Source organism: Equus quagga, chromosome 3 (assembly GCF_021613505.1).
Source record: "Equus quagga isolate Etosha38 chromosome 3, UCLA_HA_Equagga_1.0, whole genome shotgun sequence".
Classification (NCBI taxonomy): Eukaryota; Metazoa; Chordata; class Mammalia; order Perissodactyla; family Equidae; genus Equus; species Equus quagga.
In genome coordinates, this window is record NC_060269.1 from 85225329 (window position 1) to 85246902 (window position 21574).

The 21574-nt window shown below is 38.5% G+C and overlaps 1 protein-coding gene across 6 annotated transcripts in view; it reads left to right on the forward strand.

Moving 5' to 3' along the window:
* Positions 1-21574, forward strand: part of FAM13A (family with sequence similarity 13 member A) — a 311577-nt gene that overhangs the window by 189594 nt on the left and 100409 nt on the right. For all 6 annotated transcript variants that reach the window (XR_006887912.1, XM_046656086.1, XM_046656085.1 and 3 more), the window contains exon 7: positions 1278-1441. Coding sequence is in view for 5 of the 6 variants with exons in the window: in XM_046656086.1 (XP_046512042.1) it covers positions 1278-1441 (164 nt within the window). In the remaining variant the exon portion in view is untranslated. The remainder of the gene's footprint in view (positions 1-1277; positions 1442-21574) is intronic.

The following is a 21574-nucleotide window of genomic DNA, read 5'->3' on the forward strand; positions in this document are numbered from 1 at the left end:
AAGGCCTGAGGTTACTTAGAGAAGCTCTGTGGGCAGTGGATTCTCATCTCAGCCTCAAAGGAAGTTAGGGTTTGGTTTGGTCTTGGGCAGTTGGCGAGTGACCAGTGATGAACAGATGACCTTCTAAGTGGAAGGACAGGCATGAGAAGAGTCTTAGAGGTGAGAAAAACTGTGTTTGTTCCAGTGTAACAAATACAGTTGATCCAGGGGTTTGAAATTGTCCTGCAATTCTGACATGATTTTTAAACACTTTTAAGAAAAGAATATTGTTTGTATTCACATTCTTTCTGATCTAAAATAAGAGAGCATGAGGGTATTTCTGGGGTTGGGGGGAGTACATAACCTCAGATATGAGCAGTCAATACACTCGGTATTCATTTGGCACTTGTGTTGCCTATGCTTTCAGGGATATAAGAGAACTAAAGTTGTTGTGTCTTTCCTATTTATTTTCTTAATTGAAAATTTATTAGACCATACTTTGCAAAATCCGTAAAAGGATTAAATATAGCAATACAATCCAATACAAAAGAGGATAACAATAGAAACTGTTAGCAAACTGGTATATTTTGCTTATTGGCAGTGAATATTTCCAGACACCTTTTTCGCATTGGCATCCTTTGTTTCAGTGGTTCTCAGCCTTTGGTTTTCCTGCCTCTTTCTGACTATTTCTTCTTTCCTCCACTCTGGGTTGCATCTGATATACCCTCATAATCTCTCATTATATAGAATTATTATTCTAAGGAGGGATGGGCCTGGAGATGATTTGTGTCAGAATCGAGGAGCGGGGTGTGGGCCATATAAAGTTTGAAAGTTCCCCTTGGAAATATTGCTATCTCCCCGTCACTGTGTCCTTTGCTATATAAGAATTTTTATACGTATTTTAAATTCCATACCTAGGTTGATATTTTTCTAGAGTGTTATTAATAAATTAGAATAAATTATCTTCGGGGCTGGCTACGTGGCCTGACGAGCGGTGCCATGTCCGCGCCCAGGATCCGAACCCTGGGCCGCCACACTTCCGCGCTCGTCAGGCCACGTTGAGGTGGCGTCCCACATCCCACAACTAGAAGGACCTGCAACTAAGATATACAACTATGTACAGGGCGGGTTTTGGGAGATAAAGCACAAAAAAAAAAAAAGATTGGCAACAGTTGTTAGCCCAGGTGCCAATCTTTAAAAAAAAAAAAAAAGAATAAATTATCTTCGATAACTTAACTTGAAAGATTTTTTATTTCCACTCTCTCTCTCTCTTTTTTTTTTTTAATTTTATTTTCTAGATCCCAAAGTCCAGGAGTGAGGGATCTATTAAGGCCCACAGGGTACCTCAACCGGAGCTATCTGATGGCGTTCCTCAGGTCAGCCTACGGCTAAGTCATAGAAAACCCTGCTGGGATGACATGAATTCAGCAGAGGATGCTAGCAGTGCCAAGTTGGTATCCAGGTTGGCATGTTTCCTTGTTTGTTTACATACTGCATTGTCTGCTCTGACGTGTAGGCCGACATGTAGGTATCTTTGCCTGTATCTATACTGGGGTCAACAGGATGCAGATCAGTAAAACTATATAAAATTCACTCTTATGTTTTGAGAATTTTCTGACTGATAGTTCTTATCACAGAAGCATTCCTGGTTTGTTGTATTTTATTTTCTAGAATAAAACAAATTGTTTAATCAAGTGGACTGTGCTAGGCTCACAGTTAAAAGTTGGAAGAGTTACTTTTTGGACACCGTGTCAGTACATTCAGTGGCCAATATTATCTGCAATTAAAGTGGACATCAGAGTTGTTACTAGAACCAATTCTCATTAACAAATTTTGAATGCTGCCTTTTAACCATTATGTTGCATATTATACCTGAGTGCAAACGTCTTTGGTACACTTGAAGAAAAAGGCATGCAGTTTTCTCAAAACAGGTAAAATCGGATCTGAATCTTATTTACTCCTAGCATATAGAATGTTTCCTTTTAAGAATATTTTTATCTTTTATTATATCTTAACACCTATTTCTAAAATTAAAAAAATATCCATTACAAATACAAGACAGAGAGCTCTATAGAATTGTAAGACTTTTAAGACATTAAATAGATAAATAAGGGGGCCAGACCAGTGGCATGGTGGTTAAGTTTGCACATTCCGCTTTGGTGAACCGGGGTTCTCCAGTTCAGATCCTGGATGCGAACCTACACACTGCTTATCAAGCCATGCTGTGGCAGGCGACCCACATATAAAATAGAGGAAGATGGGCACAGATGGTAGCTCAGGGCCAATGTTCCTCAACAAAAAGAGGAGGATTGGCAACAGACGTTAGCTCAGGGCTAATCTTCCTTAAAAAAAAAAAAAGATAAATAATATAGTTAAAGAGCTTACCACTTTGGATTGCCTTATAGAAGGGATGGTGTTTGAGCTGGATTTAAAAGGTGAAGACAATTTAAATAGAAAGAAGAAGAAAACAAGGCTCTGGTAGATAGGCCCAGTTAGGAGGCATAGTGTATTTGGGAAAGAGCAAACCGGCATCCTGTGAGGAATTAGTTGGAGGCTGGCAGAGTGGAGGGAGGCCGGGTCACAGAGGACCTTGAATGGAGGACCAGCCTGAAGTATTTTTGCATTCAGTCCTTCCTTCATTAAGCAAATGTTCAGCACTTAACCTCTGGTTCCAGGAAGTGCTTCAGGACGGGGGATGCAGCAATGAGCAAGGCCAACCAGGCCGCTGTGTTTGTGGACCTTACATTCTAGTGAGGGAGGCAATAGCGAGACATAGAAAAAAAGCCAGTGAAGAAGCTCATTTCATCTCTAATAAATGAGGATATTAAGAAACTAAAACAGGTTAATGTAATAGGCTGACTCAAAGACCACTTAGTTTGAGTAGGCAGGGAAGGCCTGAATTGAGACATAAAGGGGAAGAGGAGAGAGTCAGTGACAATCAAGGAAAGAGCAGTTCTAGACAAAAGAACTGAGGTGGGGAAGCTTGGCTTCATCCTACAGGTAACAGGAAGCCAGTGAAAGTTTCGGCCGGGTCGGGGAGGTGATAGAAACCATGGTAAGTTGGTATATTAGGAAAAGGAATCTTCCATCAGCAGCAGGATTGATTGGAAGGAGAGTTTGGAGGCACTAAGTGTTGCTTCCTTCAACAGTTAGTAATTTTTATTTAGATCTAGTTATGTGGCATTTACTTGCTGGTACTGGAGATTCAGAGAATGAGAGACATAAGTCCTGCACTTGGGGAGACAGAGGATAATGGATCAAAATTCAATAATTATCATTAAACGCACATATACTCCATGCCTATCATGTACCAGGTACTGTGAAATCGTCTGGTGATAAAGTCATAAATAAGATTCAGGTGCTCCTCTTACAAAGCTTCAAATACAGTGCGCAGGGTGCAATGCGAGGATGCAGGAAAGCACAGACCTCGTGGCGGGATGAGGGTCAGAGAGGGCTTCAGAAAGAGGACGATTTTGGAACTAAGGCTCATGGCATAAGCAGAAGTTCTCTGGGCAGGGACATCAAGAGAAGGTGGTCCTGGGAGAACAACTGCAAGTGACAGGACAGGCAGGCGGGAGGGGGCTGCACCTGCAGCCGTGGATCCAGGACATCTGGGGTTTAGATGGAGAATGCAGGAGAGGCTAAAAGCGGGTTCAGAGACAAAGCTAAATAGGTCAGATCATGAAAAGCTGTACCCCATAGTAAGGAGTTGAGATTTTCTCTTGAAAATGATGGTGAGTCATTGCAGGAGAATGATATAAACAGACTTGTATTTGATAAAAGATGCTGTGGCACCTGTGTAGAAGGAAAGATGTACAGGGCCGTCTTCACTGCGGAGAGAGAAGGGCGTGATCTGTAGAGGAACCAGCCTTGGTCAGCGAGGAAAATTCCAGAAAAGAATAAAGGCACAGATACAAAACACTGGGCCTTGTCAAAGTTTTCTTTTCTACTTTAAAAACCAGAGTCAAGTGACTGGGCGACAGGAGCTCATGTAGATGTTATCTTCCCAAATTACTTTGTAACGAATTATTCCAAGGATGCCTTAAGTGGAATAATGAAGAGGTAAATTCAGATGTTTGCTGTTTCTATCATTATTTTTATTCATCTAGTTAGAAAATGAAAGAAAAAATTTCTTGCTTCTAAAGGTGACAAGAAATGAGCTACCTGTTTTGGAGAATGAGTTTGCATTTCTGGGATACAAATCAAGGAATGAGACTGGAGAGAAGGCACCGCTAGCATTGCTGTAGCCACTATTTGTTCCTCTGGTCAGCGTATCTCCAACTAAAACAAATATTAGTATTTATGAAATTCTTATATACTTCCCAATTTTTTGAAGTACAGCCTCAAAGAACTGACTCCTGCACACTCAGCAACCTTAAAGTTTAGATAGGACAGTATTGCCCGCTTCAGACCTTGCTAGCTGCCATCACACAGAAATTCGTTCACCTTCCTGTCTCTATCCATAAATCTCTGGTGTCTGTGCAGAGATTTTTTTACTTTTTACTTTCTGTATACCTCTTAATAGACTGTGAGACAAATTATCAAAGATAAGTGGAGATAATTAAAATAAATTTGACAAAAAATAAATTTTAAATCCTTTACATATATCTTTGAAGAAACAGAATAGATATTATGCCCATTTTCGCTTCAAAAATGAATTTATGAAGCTGTTTTCATCTGCAGTTACTTTCCAAAACAAGTTATTTTTAGTCATAAATAGATAAAAAAGTGTGTGTTTTTTACACACACACACCTTTCTCTAAATCTTTTCTTTAGGGAAGTTTCCTCTTTTCTCTTTAGCAGTTTGTTAGTTGCCCCAGTCTTAAACACAAAGCTTGGCAGTGTGTATTAAGTATATCGTGTTGCCCCTTTTCTCTAATACAATATTTACTTTGGCTTACCAACATTTTTGCAAAGAATTGTCAAGAAGCATTTAGCTGGGGTTCTCCTGGTATTGATTTTCTTTTTTTTTTTAGTTGCTCTTGGAGGAAAAAAAAAAATCAGTGAAATCTATTCTTGGTTGACCTATGATCTGGTAAATTTGATTTACTTTACCAAAAACCCCATAGAATCACTCTGTTTGCACTTATTACGATCAGTGCAATGTGGCTTTCAGCAGAGTTGCCGTCTCAGTTAACAACAAAGATAAAACCAAGAAAGAATTTTTGGTGCTGAGCTTTCCGGAATGGTGAAGTGTCCTGTGATTTCTCAGCAGCGAGTTGCAGGTTGATTTCTAGGGCTTTTGAGAAGTGATTTTTGGCTAACGGTGTGTTTTTGATAACTGAATTTTTAGAGTTTAGACATCGTTCAGTATTTTTTCCCAGGTTGACTCACTTTGATCTTTTTTCTTCTTAGTTTCAAATCTCATACAGAGTCCCATTGCTTCTTGAGATATGATAGAAATACGAATTCTTTTCAGCAAGTCTTCATTATTTTTCTGCTGTTCAGATAGCGACAGTAAAAATGAAAGCATGGAAGAGTAACACACTTTAAAATGTGATGTTTTGAGAGTCCGAAGAAGAGCTAGATATCACTTATTGCTTATTAGCTGATTTCCATCTTGGAACATTATTTGTTTAGATGAATAAATTTTTTGCCTATTTCTATAATTGTCTAAAATTGGCATTGAGGATGTAATCATATAAACAATCATTTTTCTAATCTTCAGAGGATCTCTCACAATTAGAGTGCTTCATGAGAAAAGCCTAAGGATAAATGTCTCTTGATTTTGTTAGAGCCCAGTGGAATGATCTTTTGTATACTGAATTCTGAGCCAAAGACAGAAGTGCTTAGTGACATGTTCACTTCGTTCAGTGAAAACATTAGCTAATCCATCTATATCATCTGAAACTGCATATTTATTCCTAAATACTGTTAAGAATTTTTTGTAATTAAAATGTATGTATCACAAAATTCACAATAAAATGAAAAGCACAATTTCTAATCTGACATGCCTGCTTTAAAGGAGTAAAGGCTTGTCCTTCTCCACAGTGGAAGTACCGTGGACAAGGTTGGTGGGTCAGTCCCCCGCAGAAATGAGGAGGTAATCGGACGGGTGCAGCCCTTAAGCAAGGCTAGAACATTCCAGTCCTTCTCACGACCTGTGATATCTTATTCTTTTTAAAGATGCTGAGGAAGAAAATAACACAAAAACTAAACTATAGGTATTAACTAGTACCTAAGAAACAAGACATTTAAAGATTTTCCTGAAAGGGAAAATTACATATCCACCCTAAAAAAGGACAAAGGAAAGCTCTGTATTATATGTAAAGTTTAAGATCTTAAAATGATTTGAAGCTTCAGCGATAACTATCTTATCTGTTTCATATGTGAAATAGATAAATGATCATTTTTTCATGTTTCTATCACTATAATATTACTTTAAGAATTTTTTTATTTTAGAACTTAAAGAACAGGATTAATATTTTTAGTCTTTTAGATGTTAAGTAGTATTCATTGCAATGCTTTATTTGAAAGGTAATATATTTCCTTGAATGTGTGATTTTCTTAAAGGCCAAAGGAAAATCTCTAGTTTTGTTCTATAAAGTCAGAGAGAAGACTCAAGGCACCATATATTGTATGACTTCATTTATATGAAATGTCTAGAAAAGGCAAATTTAGGGAAACAGAAAGTAAAGCTGTGACTATCTGGGGCTGAGGGTGGGGGGAGAGAGGGACAGAGATTAACAGTAAATGTCCTGAGGGACCTTATTTAAGGAGAATGAAAATGTCCTGAAACTGACTTAGGTGATAGTTACAGCATTTGGTAAAGTGACTAAAAATCTTTGAACTGTACACTTCAATGACTTGAAGTAGATTTTATGATATGTAAAATAGACCTCAATAACTTTTAAAAAATACAAATACAGAAGAAAAAGTTGGGGTAAGGAGAAATGGATATGCTTTAACAAGAAAGTCACTTGATTGCAAAATGCTAAAATATAACAATTGTTGTAAGTAAATGCTACCTTCATGTGTTTGCTACATTTTTAAAGAATTTGTTCCTTCCTCCTTTTCATTGTCTATAGCAGAGCATGGTGGCAGGAAGAAAGGTCAGGTCCTCATGAAAGGTGATTCATAAGGAGGAAGAAGAAGAGGGGGGAAAGCTCTTTGTCTCTTCATCCCTGGATGAATAAACCACAACCCAGGTTGTGGTTTATTGTGTATGATTGAAAGTTGTTGAAGTGACCACTATTTCAGAGAGACATAGAAACAGAAAGAAAAAGCTTCAACGTCTTGGCAGTTTTACAAAAAAGTCATAGGTCCGGGGCTGGCCCGGTGGCATAGTGGTTAAGTTCATGCTCTGCTTCAGTGGCCCGGGGTTCACAGGTTCAGATCCTGGGCACAGACCTAGCACCACTCGTCAAGCCATGCTATGGCGGCGTCCCACATAAAATAGAAGACTGGCACAGATGTTAGCTCAGGGCCAGTCTTCATCACACACACACACACACACACACACAAAAGTCATAGGTCCATTGTTCATAAGCAGAAAAGTTACCTGGTATGCTACTATGATTAAGGTGAGTTTTGGGACTCTAGGAAAAATGTCATTAGGTCTGAGTGTCAGCAGAAGTTCATGGTGACCTTTCCTTTAGGTGAGTATCCTGTAGACACACTGAGAGTTAATCAAAGTGTTGTAGTTGGCTCTTACATAAAGAGAGAAAGAGTGATGAAAATGCTTTCATTTTCTGCAATGGGAATAAATAAATAGCTAACACTATCCCAATTATTTACCTAAAATAATATGATGAAGAATATAGAATTAAAGAAAATATCTTTGCTTATGTTGCAGATTTGATAGATAAATGATGGAAACTACAATAAATCACTTTTCAATGTGTATTAAAAACAAATATTTCCCAAGGATAGGATGTACTGCCTGAAAGAGTTGTCGTATTCTTTTTTTTTTTTTTTTGAGGAAGATTAGCCCTGAGCTAACATCAGCTGCCAATCCTCCTCTTTTTGCTGAGGAAGACTGTCCCTGAGCTAACATCCGTGCCCATCTTCCTCTACTTTACAAGCAGAATGCCTACCACAGCATGGCTTGCCAACGGTGCCATGTCCGCACCCGGGATCCGAACCGGCAAACCCCAGGCTGCCGAAGCAGCACGTGCGCACTTAACCGCTGCACCACCAGTCCAGCCCCGAGTTGTTGTATCCTAAAAGTGCTTTCTTATCCATTTATTCCATTTTACAATACTTTTCAATTACATGGGGAATACATTTTTTTTAGAAAAATTTAAAACATCACTAATTAAGACTGAAGTTCCCATTGAAACTCTTGCTCCCCAATTCCCTCTTCTCTCCTCCAGGGGTAACCACTACTATAGGTTTGGTTATATGTTCTTCCAGACTTCTTTCAGTGTATTTACGCAGGAGTATATTTTGCTTACTTTTCCACTTTTTAACCAACAATTTTCATCACACTGACAATATTGTGGTGCTTCACGTATTCTTGAAAGTTCCCTGTTTCCTCCTTCCTTCCTCCTGTGATGTTCCTCCCCTTTCCCTTCGGCCTCTGAATTCGGTGATGTCCAAGTCTCCTCCCCCTCTGTCTGCTGTCTCTTCCGCAGTTAAGAATGATAATTTTCAAATCACCATCTTGGACCTGAACTCAGTTCTAAGTTTCCTGTGCCTACCAGCTGTCTCCATTTCAGCCTTTATCATAAACACACTGTGCCCAAACAGAATTCATTTTCTTCTCCTTCCTTCTCAACTTTGTTGCATATTGCGTTCTCTCAACCACTAGATTCAGACCTTTTGTGAAATGAGTCACCAAATCTTGTATTTCCTTGTCGGTATCTCCAACCTCCCTTTCCCCATTCCTCCACACCATGATATCAACTCTAATGTAGGCCTCCGTCACCTTGTGGTTAGAAAATTACTGTATTTTCTGCACTCCACTAACCTAATGTATTTATTTTCTTCACACAAGTTGGTCCTGTGCCTCTGTCTTCAACTCCTAACTCTGTACAATGACTTCTGCATCTGTATCTCCTATCCAGAATATTCTACTGAGCCATACTCATAAGTCACTCTAACTAGCAGACCTGTCAGCCTAATCCACCAGATACCTCAAACTCTTCTCTTGCCCTATACCCCATCACCATCCATAGCCAGCCAATTCCAGAATGTTCTCTGACAATCTCACTGTCTTTATTTTGCCGCATTACAACCCCACTCTCATCACCTCTACAGACACATAAGTTTAAACAGTTCATATTCCTGCTTAGCACTTTTTAGTGGCTTACTTGTGCCCAGCCTACAGGAGACTCCTTGCTATGTCCTCTACCTGTCTTTCTAGCCCCTTCTCCCTCAAGGCTATGCTTGTCTTTTTTTCACACCTACAGCCACAATATAACCCATACTTTCCAGGACTATCTTGGTTTCAGATATTCTCTTCAAGATTAGATCATGTGTCAGAGTCTTTCTTGATATTCGCTTTAAAAATTATAGGGTAGGATGACAGAATAGGAGGTCCCCGACTCATATCCCCCCCAAGAAACAATGACTTCGCAGCCATTCAGGTACAAAAGTGCCTTTTGGGGAGCTTTGGGATTCGGGTAAGAGAACACAAAAACTCAGTAGAGCGCAAGAGCAAGGAGGGCTGTTTTGAGAAGGCATGCCTGCACCCAGGTGGAAGGCTCACAAATCATGGTTCCATAATTGTGGCTATAGACCTGGAAGAGCCCTGTCCCTCTGTGAACTCAGCTATAGCCCCATTTGACCTTGGTCCTGCTGCCAGCACTATCCTCCACAGAAGGAACATGCCCTTCCATGCCTTGGATAACAAGTACATCAACTTCAGTCCCAGCTGTAGACCCTGAAATAGCCCATGACCTGGCTCTGGCCCCTCTCAGCCTTAGTCCAGAAACAATCCTTCCCACCCAGGGACCTGGCAAGAAGCACAGCCATCCATGTCCCCAGAGGCAGGCCTGCCCACCTCATTCTGACTGAGGATCTGGAAACAGTGTTGTGACTCACTACAGCCCCTCTCTGCTGTGGTCCAGCAATAGTCCTGCCCACTCAGGGACCTGATAGAAGAGACACTCCTCTGAGCCCATGGAGGCAGTCCCATTGAACTTGGTCTGACTGTGGATCCTGAAACAGCCCTGTGACCTAGCTTCAGCCCCACTCTGCCATCATCCAGGGGCTGTCCTACCCACCGAGGACCCTGGCAGGAGGCACACCCATCCATACCGCCAGAGGCAAGGTTGCAGACCTCAGTATTGGCTGGGGTCCCTGAAGCAGCCCTGTGACAGTTCCAGCCCCTGTCAGCTGTGGTCAGGACCCAGTTCTGCCTACCTAGGGAGCTGCCAAGGGACCTGGCAGGAACCACACCCATCCACAAACCTAGTCACAGGCCCACTGTCTGTGCACCTTGAAGCAGACCCTTGTCCCAGCACTAGCCCGATTGACAAAGGGGCTAGAGTCTCATCATCCCATGCTTGCCTAAACCTCTGGTAACAGGCCTGCCAACCACAGACCCCACTGCAAACCCGGCAGCAGCCCCAAGACCTGGCTTCCGCCCCACTCGACTGAGACCCTAGAGTCAATTTCCTCAGTTCAGAGACCCAACAGAAGAAAGTTTTTATCTGCTGAAACCAGTCTATAAAGACTGAAAGAGGCCTTTGCTCCTTCATATGCACAAGTGCCAATACAAGGCTACACAGATCACAAAGAATCAGGCAAACGTGACACCAGCAAAGGAAACTAAGGAAGCTCAAGTAACCAAATCCAAATAAATAAAGATCTACAAATTGCCTGAAAAGAATTCAAAATAATCATCTTTTAAAAGCTCAGTGAGATGCAAAAATACAGACAACTAAATGAAATCAGGAAGGCAATACATGAACAGATTGAGAAGTGTAATAAAGAAATTGAAACCATAAGAAAACAACCAAACAGAAATCCTGGAGCTGAAGAATATAACAACAGAACTGAAAATTCAGTAGAGAGCTTCAACAACAGACTTGATCATGAAGAAGGAAGAATCAGCAAACTTGAAGATAGGTGATTTAGAATTAGAGGAACAAAAAGACGAAGAATGAAAAAGTGACAGAAGCATGTGGAACCTATAGGATCCCATCAAGCAAATGAATGTGTGCAACTTGGGAGTCCCAGAAGGAGAAGAGAGAAAATGGAAAAGCTTATTTAAAGAAATAATGGCTGAAAACTTCCTGAATCTCAGAAGGAGTATGGACTTTCAGATGCATGAAGCTCAAAAGACCCCAAGCAAGATTAGTCTGAGACATGTTATGCAAATTGTCAAAAGTCAAAGAATTTTGAAAGCAGCAAGAGAAAAACAACTCATCATATACAAGGCAAACCCCCCCCCCCCCCCCACCCCCCGCATCATAAGGCTATGGGCGGACTTTTCAGCAGAAACCTTGTAGGCCAGGAGGGAATAGGATAATATATTAAAAGTATGAAAGAAAAAAAACTACCAACCAGGAATACTGTACCCGGCAAAGCTGTCCTTCGGAAATAGAGAGAGAGACTTTCCCAAACAAAAGCTAAGGGAATTCATCACCACTAGATCTGCTTTACAAGAAAGGTGAAAGGGAGTTATTCACATTGGAATAAAAGGAAGCTAAGTAACAACATGAAAATGTACGAAAGTATAAAACTTGCTAGTAGAGGTCAATATACAGCAAAATTCAGTACTCTAATACTGTAATGGTGGTATGTAAATCACTTTTTATTCTACTCTAAAAGCTAAAAGAGGAAAGTATTAAAAATAACTATAGGGGCTGGCCCAGTGGTGCAGTGGTTAAGTATGCACATTCTGCTTCGGTGGCCCGGGGTTCGCCAGTTCGGGTCCTGGGCATGGACATGGCACCACTTGGCAAGTCATGCTGAGTTAGGTGTCCCACGTATAAAGTAGAGGAAGATGGGCACAGACGTTAGCTCAGGGCCAGTCTTCCTCAGCAAAAAGAAGAACTAGAAAAGAAAAGAACAAACTAAGCTCAGAGTTAGCAGAAAGAAGGAAATGATTAGAGCAGAAATAAATGAAATAGAAACTAGAAAGACAATAGGAAAGATCAGCAAAACTAAGAGTTTGCTTTTTGAAAAGATAAACAAAATGACAAACCTTTACAATAGAGTAACTGAGACAAGAGAAACAGCACTCAAGATTATAAATGTAAGAGGAGACATTACAACTTGATACCACAGAAATACAAAGGATAACAAGAGTCTACTGTGAACAATTATATACCAACAATTGGATAACCTAAGGGAAGTGGATAAATTTCTACAAGCATACACTCTAGCAAGACTGAATCATAAAGAAATAGAAAATCTGAACAGACCAATAACAAGTAAGGAGATTGAAGCAGTAATCAAAAGCTTTCCAACAAAGTAAAGCCAAAGACCACATGATGTCATGAGTGAATTCTACCAAACATGTTTTTTGCCTGCACACTCTTTATCTGGAAAAGTCTAGAAGACTATTCCCCACATTGTTAGTATCTTTAAATGGTGGAATGAAGGTTGGGTCATTTTATCATTTATGCTTTTATATATTTTTCAAAGTTTCTGTAATTAAAGTGCATTCAAAAATAAAATGAAAGAAGAAAAAATGTTTAATTTGATTAGTTCAAAAATATTTAGAGTACTACCAGATATCCCTATCCATATGCACAACTATAGAATTTGTTTTTGTTGTCAGACCAAAATGGGGATCATGCACTGCATTGGCAACTTCTATAGTTTACTATCCAGTTCTACCAAACATTTAAAGAAGGATTAATGCAAGTTCTCAAACTCTTCCAAAAAATTGAAGAGCAGGGGAAATTTTTACACACATTTTATGAGGCCAGAATTACCTTGATATGAAAGGAAAGGACAATTGCAGACCAATATCTCTGATTAATATAGAGGCAAAAATCTTCAACAAATTACAGCAAACCAAATTCAACAGGATATTAAAAGAATCATACACCATGATCAAGCAGGATTTATCCCTGGAACACAAGGATGGTTCAACCTACACAAATTAATCAATATGATATACTACATTAAAAGAGTGAAGGAGGGGCTGGCCCAGTGGTGCAGCGGTTAAGTTAGCACATTCTGCTTCGGTAACCTGGGGTTCACCAGTTCGGATCCCAGGTACAGACCTAGCACTGCTTGTCAAGCATGCTGTGGCAGGAGTCCCACGTATAAAGTAGAGGAAGATGGGCATGGATGTTAGCTCAGGGCCCGTCTTCCTCAGCAAAAAGAGGAGGATTGGTGGCAGATGTTAGTTCAGAGCTAATCTTCCTCCAAAAAAAACCCATGTGATCATCTCAATAGATGGAGAGAAAGGATTTGACAAAATTGAACATCCTTTCTTAATTAAAAGCTCTCAACAAATTAGGTATAGAAGGAACATAGCTGAACATAATAAAATCCACATGTGACCAGCTGTAGCTAACATCGTAATCATTGGTGAAAAGCTGAAAGCTTTTCCTCTAAATCAGAAATAACACAGGAGTGCCCCTTCTTACCACCTCTATTCAACATAGTACTGGAAGTTCTAGCCACAGCAATTAGGCAAGAAAAAGAAACTAAAGGCATCAAAATCAGAAAGGAAAAATTAAAATAGTCTCTGTTTGCAAATGACATGATCCCACATGTATAAAATCCTAAGCTCCACTAAAAAACTGTTAGAATTAATAAGTGAATTTGATAGAATTTCAGGATACAAAATCAATATGCAAAATCATTTGTGTTTCTATACACTAACAACGAACTATGTAAAAAAGAAATTAAGAAAACAATGTGTTTACAATAACATCAAAAACAATAAAATACTTAGGAATAAATTTAACCAAGAAGTGAAAGATCTGTACACTGAAAACTATAAGGCACTAATAAAAGAAATTGATGAAGACACAACTAAATGGAAAAGATATCCTGTGTTCATGGGTTGGGAGAATTAATATTGTTAAAATGTCTACGCTACCCAAAGAGAGCTACAGATTCAGTGCAATCCCTATCAAAGTTCCAATGGCATTTTTCACAGAAAGAGGAAAAAAAATCCTAAAATTCATAGGAACTACAAAAGACCCCAAATAGCTAAAGCAATCTTGAGAAAGAAGAACAAAGCTGGAGACATCACACTTCCTGATTTCAAACTATATTGCAGTATTGTAGTCATCAACACGGTATGCTAGTGGCATAAAAACAGTCACATACCAATCGAACAGAATAGAGAGCCCAGATATAAACCAGGCATATACAGTCAACTAATCTTTGAAAGGACACCAAGAATACACAGTGGGGAAAGGATAGTTTCTTCAATAAATGATGTTGGGAAAACTATATATCCAAATACAAAAGAATGAAATTGGACCCCTGCCTTGCACCATATCAAAAATCAGCTCAAAATGGATTAAAGCCCTAAATGTAAGACTTGAAACTGTAAAGTCTTCTGGAAGAAAACATTGGGAAGAGCTCCTTGACGTTGGTCTTGGCAATTATTTTTTTGATATGAGACTAAAAGCACAGGCAGCAAAAACAAAAATCAACAGATAGGATTACATCAAACTAAAAAGCTTCTGCACAGCAAAGGAAACCATCAACAAGATGAAAAGGCAACCTACTGAATGAGAGGAAATATTTGCAATTCATATACCTGATAAGGGGTTAATATACAAAATATATAAGGAACTCATACAACTCAATAGCAAATAAACAAATAACCCGATTAAGAAGTGGACAAAGAGCTTAGACATTTTTTCAAAGACAACATAAGAATGGTCAGCAGGTATTTGAAAAAGTGCTCAACATCACTAATCATCAGAGAAATGTAAATTAAAACCTTAGTGAGATATCACCTCACACCGGTTAGGATGGCTGTTATCAACAAGATGAGAGAACAAAATGTTGGTGAGGATGTGGAGAAAAGGGAACCTTTGTACGCTGTTCGTGGGGATGTAAATTAATACAGCCATTATGGAAAACAGTTTGTATTTGTCAATTATAGCTCAATGCTGGAAAACATTATAATAATCTTACATGTGACATTTTTTTGTCTATGTCGCAGTTTTGTCAGATAGCCCTGTAAAAAGAATTTCAGGTCTGAAACATAACCCTGGAGGAAGAAACCATGATTTTGAAAAGGTTATTCATTTCACAGATATTTATTGAGTTAGGTGAATTATCCAGGGTCATATATTTAGTTGACAGGCTGAGATTAATATATGTCTTCTGATTGCTTTACAGTTATTTCCCGCCTGTCATCTACCTTGAGTTATTTTGCCCTTTCGTATGTTTATACTGTATCTCTCTCTTCAACCTGACTGTGGCTTCCTGGAAGAGAGGGGCTGTGTCTTATGTTTTATTTATTTATTTGTTTATTTGCATCCATGACAGTACCTAGTAGACATATACTTAACTGCTGCTGCCATGGTTATTGTTGTGATACTATTATATGTGCTCAATTTGGATTTAAATTCCACTCTCTTCCTCTAGCTGACCTAGACCTCTCAGAGGTTGAGTTCTGATACTAAAAGAATAGAATTTTATGTGTCGGTTTTCTCTCTCTTGGTCCTTGCAAAGTCCCCACTCAAGGGAACCCTGTACTGCCCACCTTTAGAGATGCTACAGAAGGCGGGACAGTTGTACCCTCTCGTCGTCCCCACTTAATCTCTGTGCCCTGTCCCCATAGGGGCCCTGACTCTGATGTTGCATTTCTGTCAGTAACGTGCTGCTTATTTATATAGGAGAAATCCTTTGTTTAATGAGACTCGTAACATTGTGCAAGTCTCTGCCCTTTTGGCAGAAAGTGCATGCCTTGTGATATTTGCCAAACAACACTTCATATTTTAGTCACGTATTACAATAGTACTTTGCGTAAGATTGACTTTCAATGGTATTAATAACCAATCAGTATTCAGCAATATTAGCTGTCCCCACTGTCCTTTAACCTATCTGATCTATTAACTCCTGCAGTTAAATATGACTGTCTTCCTTTCTGAAGTCCAGCCAGCAACAGAAAGTAGTCGTAACTATCCGGTGTCTCTACTTCCTAAAGGGCACTCCAATGACTTCCTGAACATGTGTGTGTTCCCTATAGTGTTTCACTCTCTGCTACTGGGAGCCAAGTTTCAGAACTTTTAACTGACTAGTGAAGTGAAGCTGAAATGAAATTAGGATTCTTAGCTACAAGATTCATAATCATATCAAGTACAATAGTTTGAAAGATTACCAGATATAAATGTGCTGCTGACTGCAGGGTTTACTGCAGCAGCTCCCATACGACAAAAGGAGAGTTTAAAACCATCTTGTGGAAAGCGTAGTGGTCAACCTCCCCACACAGTGCCCCTACAGAGCTACCATTTTCTGAAGTGTTCCCTCTCTCTGGTCATCATAACAAAGATTTATGGAAAAGTAGGTTTGAAAAAGGCACCAGCTTCCCAGACTGGATTAGAACAAATATCTAACTCTGTCTCTACAGATAGTTTTCTGATCTGTTCTTAACCACCGCTAGCTCCAATGATAAATATTCCAAGATCATCTTAGATAAACTATTTCATATAAGCTGAGTATCTATTAAAAATATTTTCGAGTGTTTTAAATTCAATCTCCTTTTATTCTTATAATTTAAAATGAAAGTCTCTGATATTTCTCTAAGTATTTTGATTATTAAAAAGCAAGCAGCTCCCTACCTATTCACCAAAATCTGCCGCTCATTACAAATTGCTCTGACGATTCAAATTTTGACAGTTCACTAGGATCCAAAATTCAATTAAAAAAATTTTGTCCCTTTTTACAGTATGAATGGTTGATAAAAGAGAAAGTGAGGAATGGTGAAGAAATTTATTATCATGTTTGCAGACCATTTCTAATAGCATATAGATCACCAGAGTATGTGTGGACTGATATGGTCTTAACTGAATTCATCTTGCACTGAGTCCTGAGAAGCCAGAAAGAACAAAGGCATGGTCTCTAATCTTTAGTGGTCTCCCAGTACAGTGAGACAAATTTGTATGTGGTTAACAATGATTTTTAATGCAGGAGGTTTAAAAGTGGCTTCATAAAAATTAATAATAATAATAATAGAGGTGCTATAAAAGCCAAAAGGACTTCTTGAAAAAAGTTAAAGGGATTCAAGGCCTTTACAAATCTGGCTCAACCTACCTTCCTGACTGACTCTTCCATAATTCTTTATCCTCTACCCAGGCTACATTACAATCACATTATTTCAGATGTATCCCAGTGATTTCACACCTCTGTATCTTTGCTAAGGTTATTTCCTTTATCTGGAGTGCCCTTGTCCTACTTTGTTAATGGTCAATTAAATTTCATCTTCTCTAGGAAGCTCCCTCTAATTCTTACCATTTCATATAAATGGAATCACACAATATATGTCCTTTTTTGTCTACATTCTTTCACTTAGCATAATCCATATCACAGCATATATCAGTGTTTTATTCCTTTTAATGGCTGAATAATATTCCATTGTATATATATGTATACCGCATTTTGTTTATTAATCAGTTGATGGACATTGGGGTTGACTTTACTTTGGGGCTATTATGAATAATGCTAGTATAAACATTTGTGTACAAATATTTCTGTGGATGTGTATTTTCTCTTCTCTTGGGTATATGCCTAGGGGTGGAATTGATATATCATATGGTAGCTTTATGTTTAACTTTTTGAAGAATCCATAAACTGTTTCTCAAAGTGGCTGCTCCTTTTTGCGTTCAATGGGAAAAGCAGTGTATGATATTTCCAGTTTCTCCACATCCTCATCAACACTTGTTATTATTTATCTTTTTTATTGTAACCATCCTGCTAGGTATAGAATGGTATCTCATTTTGGTTTTAATTTGCATTTCCCTAATGATTAATGATGTTGGGCATCTTTTCGTGTATTTATTAGCCATTTGTATGTTTCCTTTGGAGAAATGTCAATTCGAATTCTTTGCCCATTTTTTAAATTGGATTAGTTGTCTTTTTATTGTTGAGTTGGAAGAATTCTTTCTATATTCTAGATACTAACCCTTATCAGATGTGTGATTTTCAAATATTTCCTCATTCTGTGGGTTGTCTTTTCACTTTTTTGGTAAAATCATGTGAAGCACAAGAATTTTTAATTTTTATGAAGTCCAATTAATCTATTTTTTTCTTTGTTGTTTGATCTTGATGTCCTATCTAAGAAACCATTGCCTAATCCAAGGTCATGAAGATTTACATCTATGTTTTCTTCTAGTATAGTTTTGCTCTTACGTTTAGGTATTTGATCCCTTTTGAGTTAATGTTTATATGTGGGGTGAGGTACTGGTCCAACTTCATTCTTTTGCTCGTGGACATCCAATTGTTTCAGCACCATTTTCAGAAAAGACTATTCTTTTCCCATTGAATTGTCTTTTTGGCCCCCTCATCAAAAATCCGATCCTGATTTTAGAAAAACAAAAACAAAATAAAGTTAGCATCCTAGCTCTTCTCTCACCACCATTATTTTCTGAAAACATGAACTTCAGTTTAGTAGAGACATGAGCATGGCTTGGCTCTATAAAATATTACAGCATAATCCAAGGATTTTTTCTTATTTCACACAGCACTCAGAAAAGACTGCTCTTATCTCCTGCCTCCCAAATCTACCAGTGTATCTTCATCCGTACCCTTACACTCTGCCTTCTCTCCTATTACCATGGATGAACTGAACTTGGACCTCTCTGGGGTCAACCCCTCTGCTTGAACTCTGAATCCCATTCCTTCTTACTCAAGGACTGTTTTGCAGTGATCACCTCCCTCCTTTATGACATCAGTTTCTCCCTTGTAGATCCTTCCCATCAGCATAGAAACACGCTATAATGGCTGTCAACATTTTTTTAATCTCTCCCTAGAAACAATATTCCTCCTCTTCTTTAGAGCAAATCTCTGGGAAAGGATTATATGTACTTGCTGTCTTCATATCCTATCCTCCCATTCTTTCTTCAACCCCCACACCACTGCAATTGTTCTTGTAAAGGACACCAACAACCTCCATTCCACTGTGCCAAATCCAAAGGTCAGTCTACTGTCCTTATCTTACTCCCTGTCTCAGCAGCATTTAACCCAACTGATCACTCCCTTTTGAAGCGCTTTCATGTCTTTGCTTCTGAAATACCACACCCTCCTGTTTTTCTTCTGGGCTTATTGGACATCTTTTCTTAGTCTTATTTGCAAGATCTGTCTTCTTTTCCAGACCCCTCAAGGTTGGCTACCTCACAAGTCCACTTGGGTATTTAACGAGCATCTCACACTCAAGCTATATAAAACGGAACTCCTAATTTATGCTCCTGCCTAAAAAAAGGTGATCCCATTTCTACCCAAGTTTTCCCCCATCTCAATAATTTGTACCACCGATCACCCAGTTACTCAAGCCAAAAACTGTATGATTCCTCTACTTTTCTCAACCAATCCATCAGCAAGTTCTGTTGACTCTGCCTTCAAAATAGACACTCAAAATACATGTGGAATCTAAATTGTCAGTCTCAAATTATCATCTCACAAGTAAATAATATTTCATTATAAAGAGAAAAGGTCCTTTTACAATGGAGAAATCTGGCAGTCATCACTTGAACCAAATGATTAAACTTATCATTATTTTGGATGAACATATGATAAGCATAAAAAATATTTCTGAGGACTAGAAAATGTCATAGAAATATATTATTGATTATTAAATGAAAAATTTTATAAAACACTATAAACTGCATAATGTCATATTTTTTTATTGTAGTAAAATATACATAAAATTTACTATTTCAACCCTTTTTTTTATTTTTTAAAGATTTTTTTTTTCCTTTTTCTCCCCAAAGACCCCCGATACGTAGTTGTATATTCTTCGTTGTGGGTCCTTCTAGTTGTGGCATGTGGGACGCTGCCTCAGCGTGGTTTGATGAGCAGTGCCATGTCCGTGCCCAGGACTCGAACCAACAAAACACTGGGCCACCTGCAGCGGAGCGCACAAACTTAACCACTCGGCCATGGGGCCAGCCCCTATTTCAACCCTTTTTAAGTGTACAGTTCAGTGGCATTAAGTACTTTCACATTGTCCCATTTTTATATATAATTTTATATGTGTTATATAAATAGGAAAAATGGAAGAATATGGAATCATATTAAAAACTGGTTATGCAAGTGATGGAATTGTATTTGACTTTTACCTTTATCTTGTCTGTATTTTCTAAGTTTCCTATGTGAACATATACTGTATGATTTGTAATAAGAAAAATGTGTTTGTTGTCTTTTAAGTCAAGGATGGCATATGCTTCAAGGAGGAAGTAGTCATTGTCAGACTTTAGAGAAATCACGTATAGTGACAATGGAACTGCTTTTGGGCTTGGCAATTATGGCTTTACGCATTCAGGAGGATAAAGTCCCCTGAATGGGGAAAACAGAAAGGACAAAATATGGGAAGCCCAGGAAAGAGTAGGAATGGGGCCAGGAGGGGATTCCAGGCTCGGAGAAATGCCTGAAACAGAAGCAAGTGGGAAGGCAGAGCATGACAGCGGGCGAGAGCAGCTCAGCCTGCCTGGACCCCCAGTTCATGTGGAGGAGACCGTGCTAATGCATGTGGATGTGGAGAAGTGGAAGGGCCCTGCTGAGTGTGTGGAGAGTTTGGATTTTATTTTGTAAGCTATGAAGAGCAATCATCAAAGCGTTTTGACATTATTAAAGCAGTATTTTGGGAAGATCAAATCTGATTAATCTGAATTTGTAGAGGGAAAGACCAAAATCAGTAAAACCTATTAGAAAGAGAAAGCTGTAATCTAGGGGTTAAGTAACAAAAATGTAAACTGGCAGGGGAGGAGGGAGAATGGAGGAGAATAGGTGGTGGTAGTGAACTGATGTGCAGGAAAGGAAGAAGAGACAATATTATCTCATTTAAACCTTTTTTAGTAACAATATCCATTCACTTATCATTTGGTTTCACTTATCATTTATCAAATTCTGTACTGTATCTGTTTCATGTACAGTAATTTGAAGTCTAGGATGATATTATGTCCAGAGGTACACATATTTATTTAAAAATATTTCACTAGATTGTTTCCAACCTCATCAAATTGGATTGATTTATGTTTTAGAGTTGTCTTCCTGAAGTAATATTTTGGGAAGTTATTGTAAAATTATAATTCATTTTTCAATGCATTTTCTTTATTTAAATAATGAATTAATTGCATTGCCTATTTGGAGGGACCATTGGTTTTAATAGTTTCATCTATTAATTTATTTATAAGTTCAGTCTATTTCCAAATTTGTGTGAAATTTATTTTTCCAACTTAGATGTCTCCTCACTAAAATTCAATGAGGAAAAAGTTTTTTGTTTTCATTATGAATTCTAATAATGCTCTACATGTGAATAGCACTACAAAGAGAAGATATACACGATTATTTAGTGCAAGGGGTTCAATTCTCTGAGATGCTGAATTTAAAAGGGCTTTTTTTTAAAAAAAAATCAGATCATTTCAAATGTACTAGAGATGCTGACACCTTAAAGCACCACTGCTGTGATGATGTTTTTTTTTCTAATGTGACCGATGTAACAAATAATCGCTACTTCCTCTTATTTTCCTTTTAAATATATTTCCACTTAGTCATTTACTGG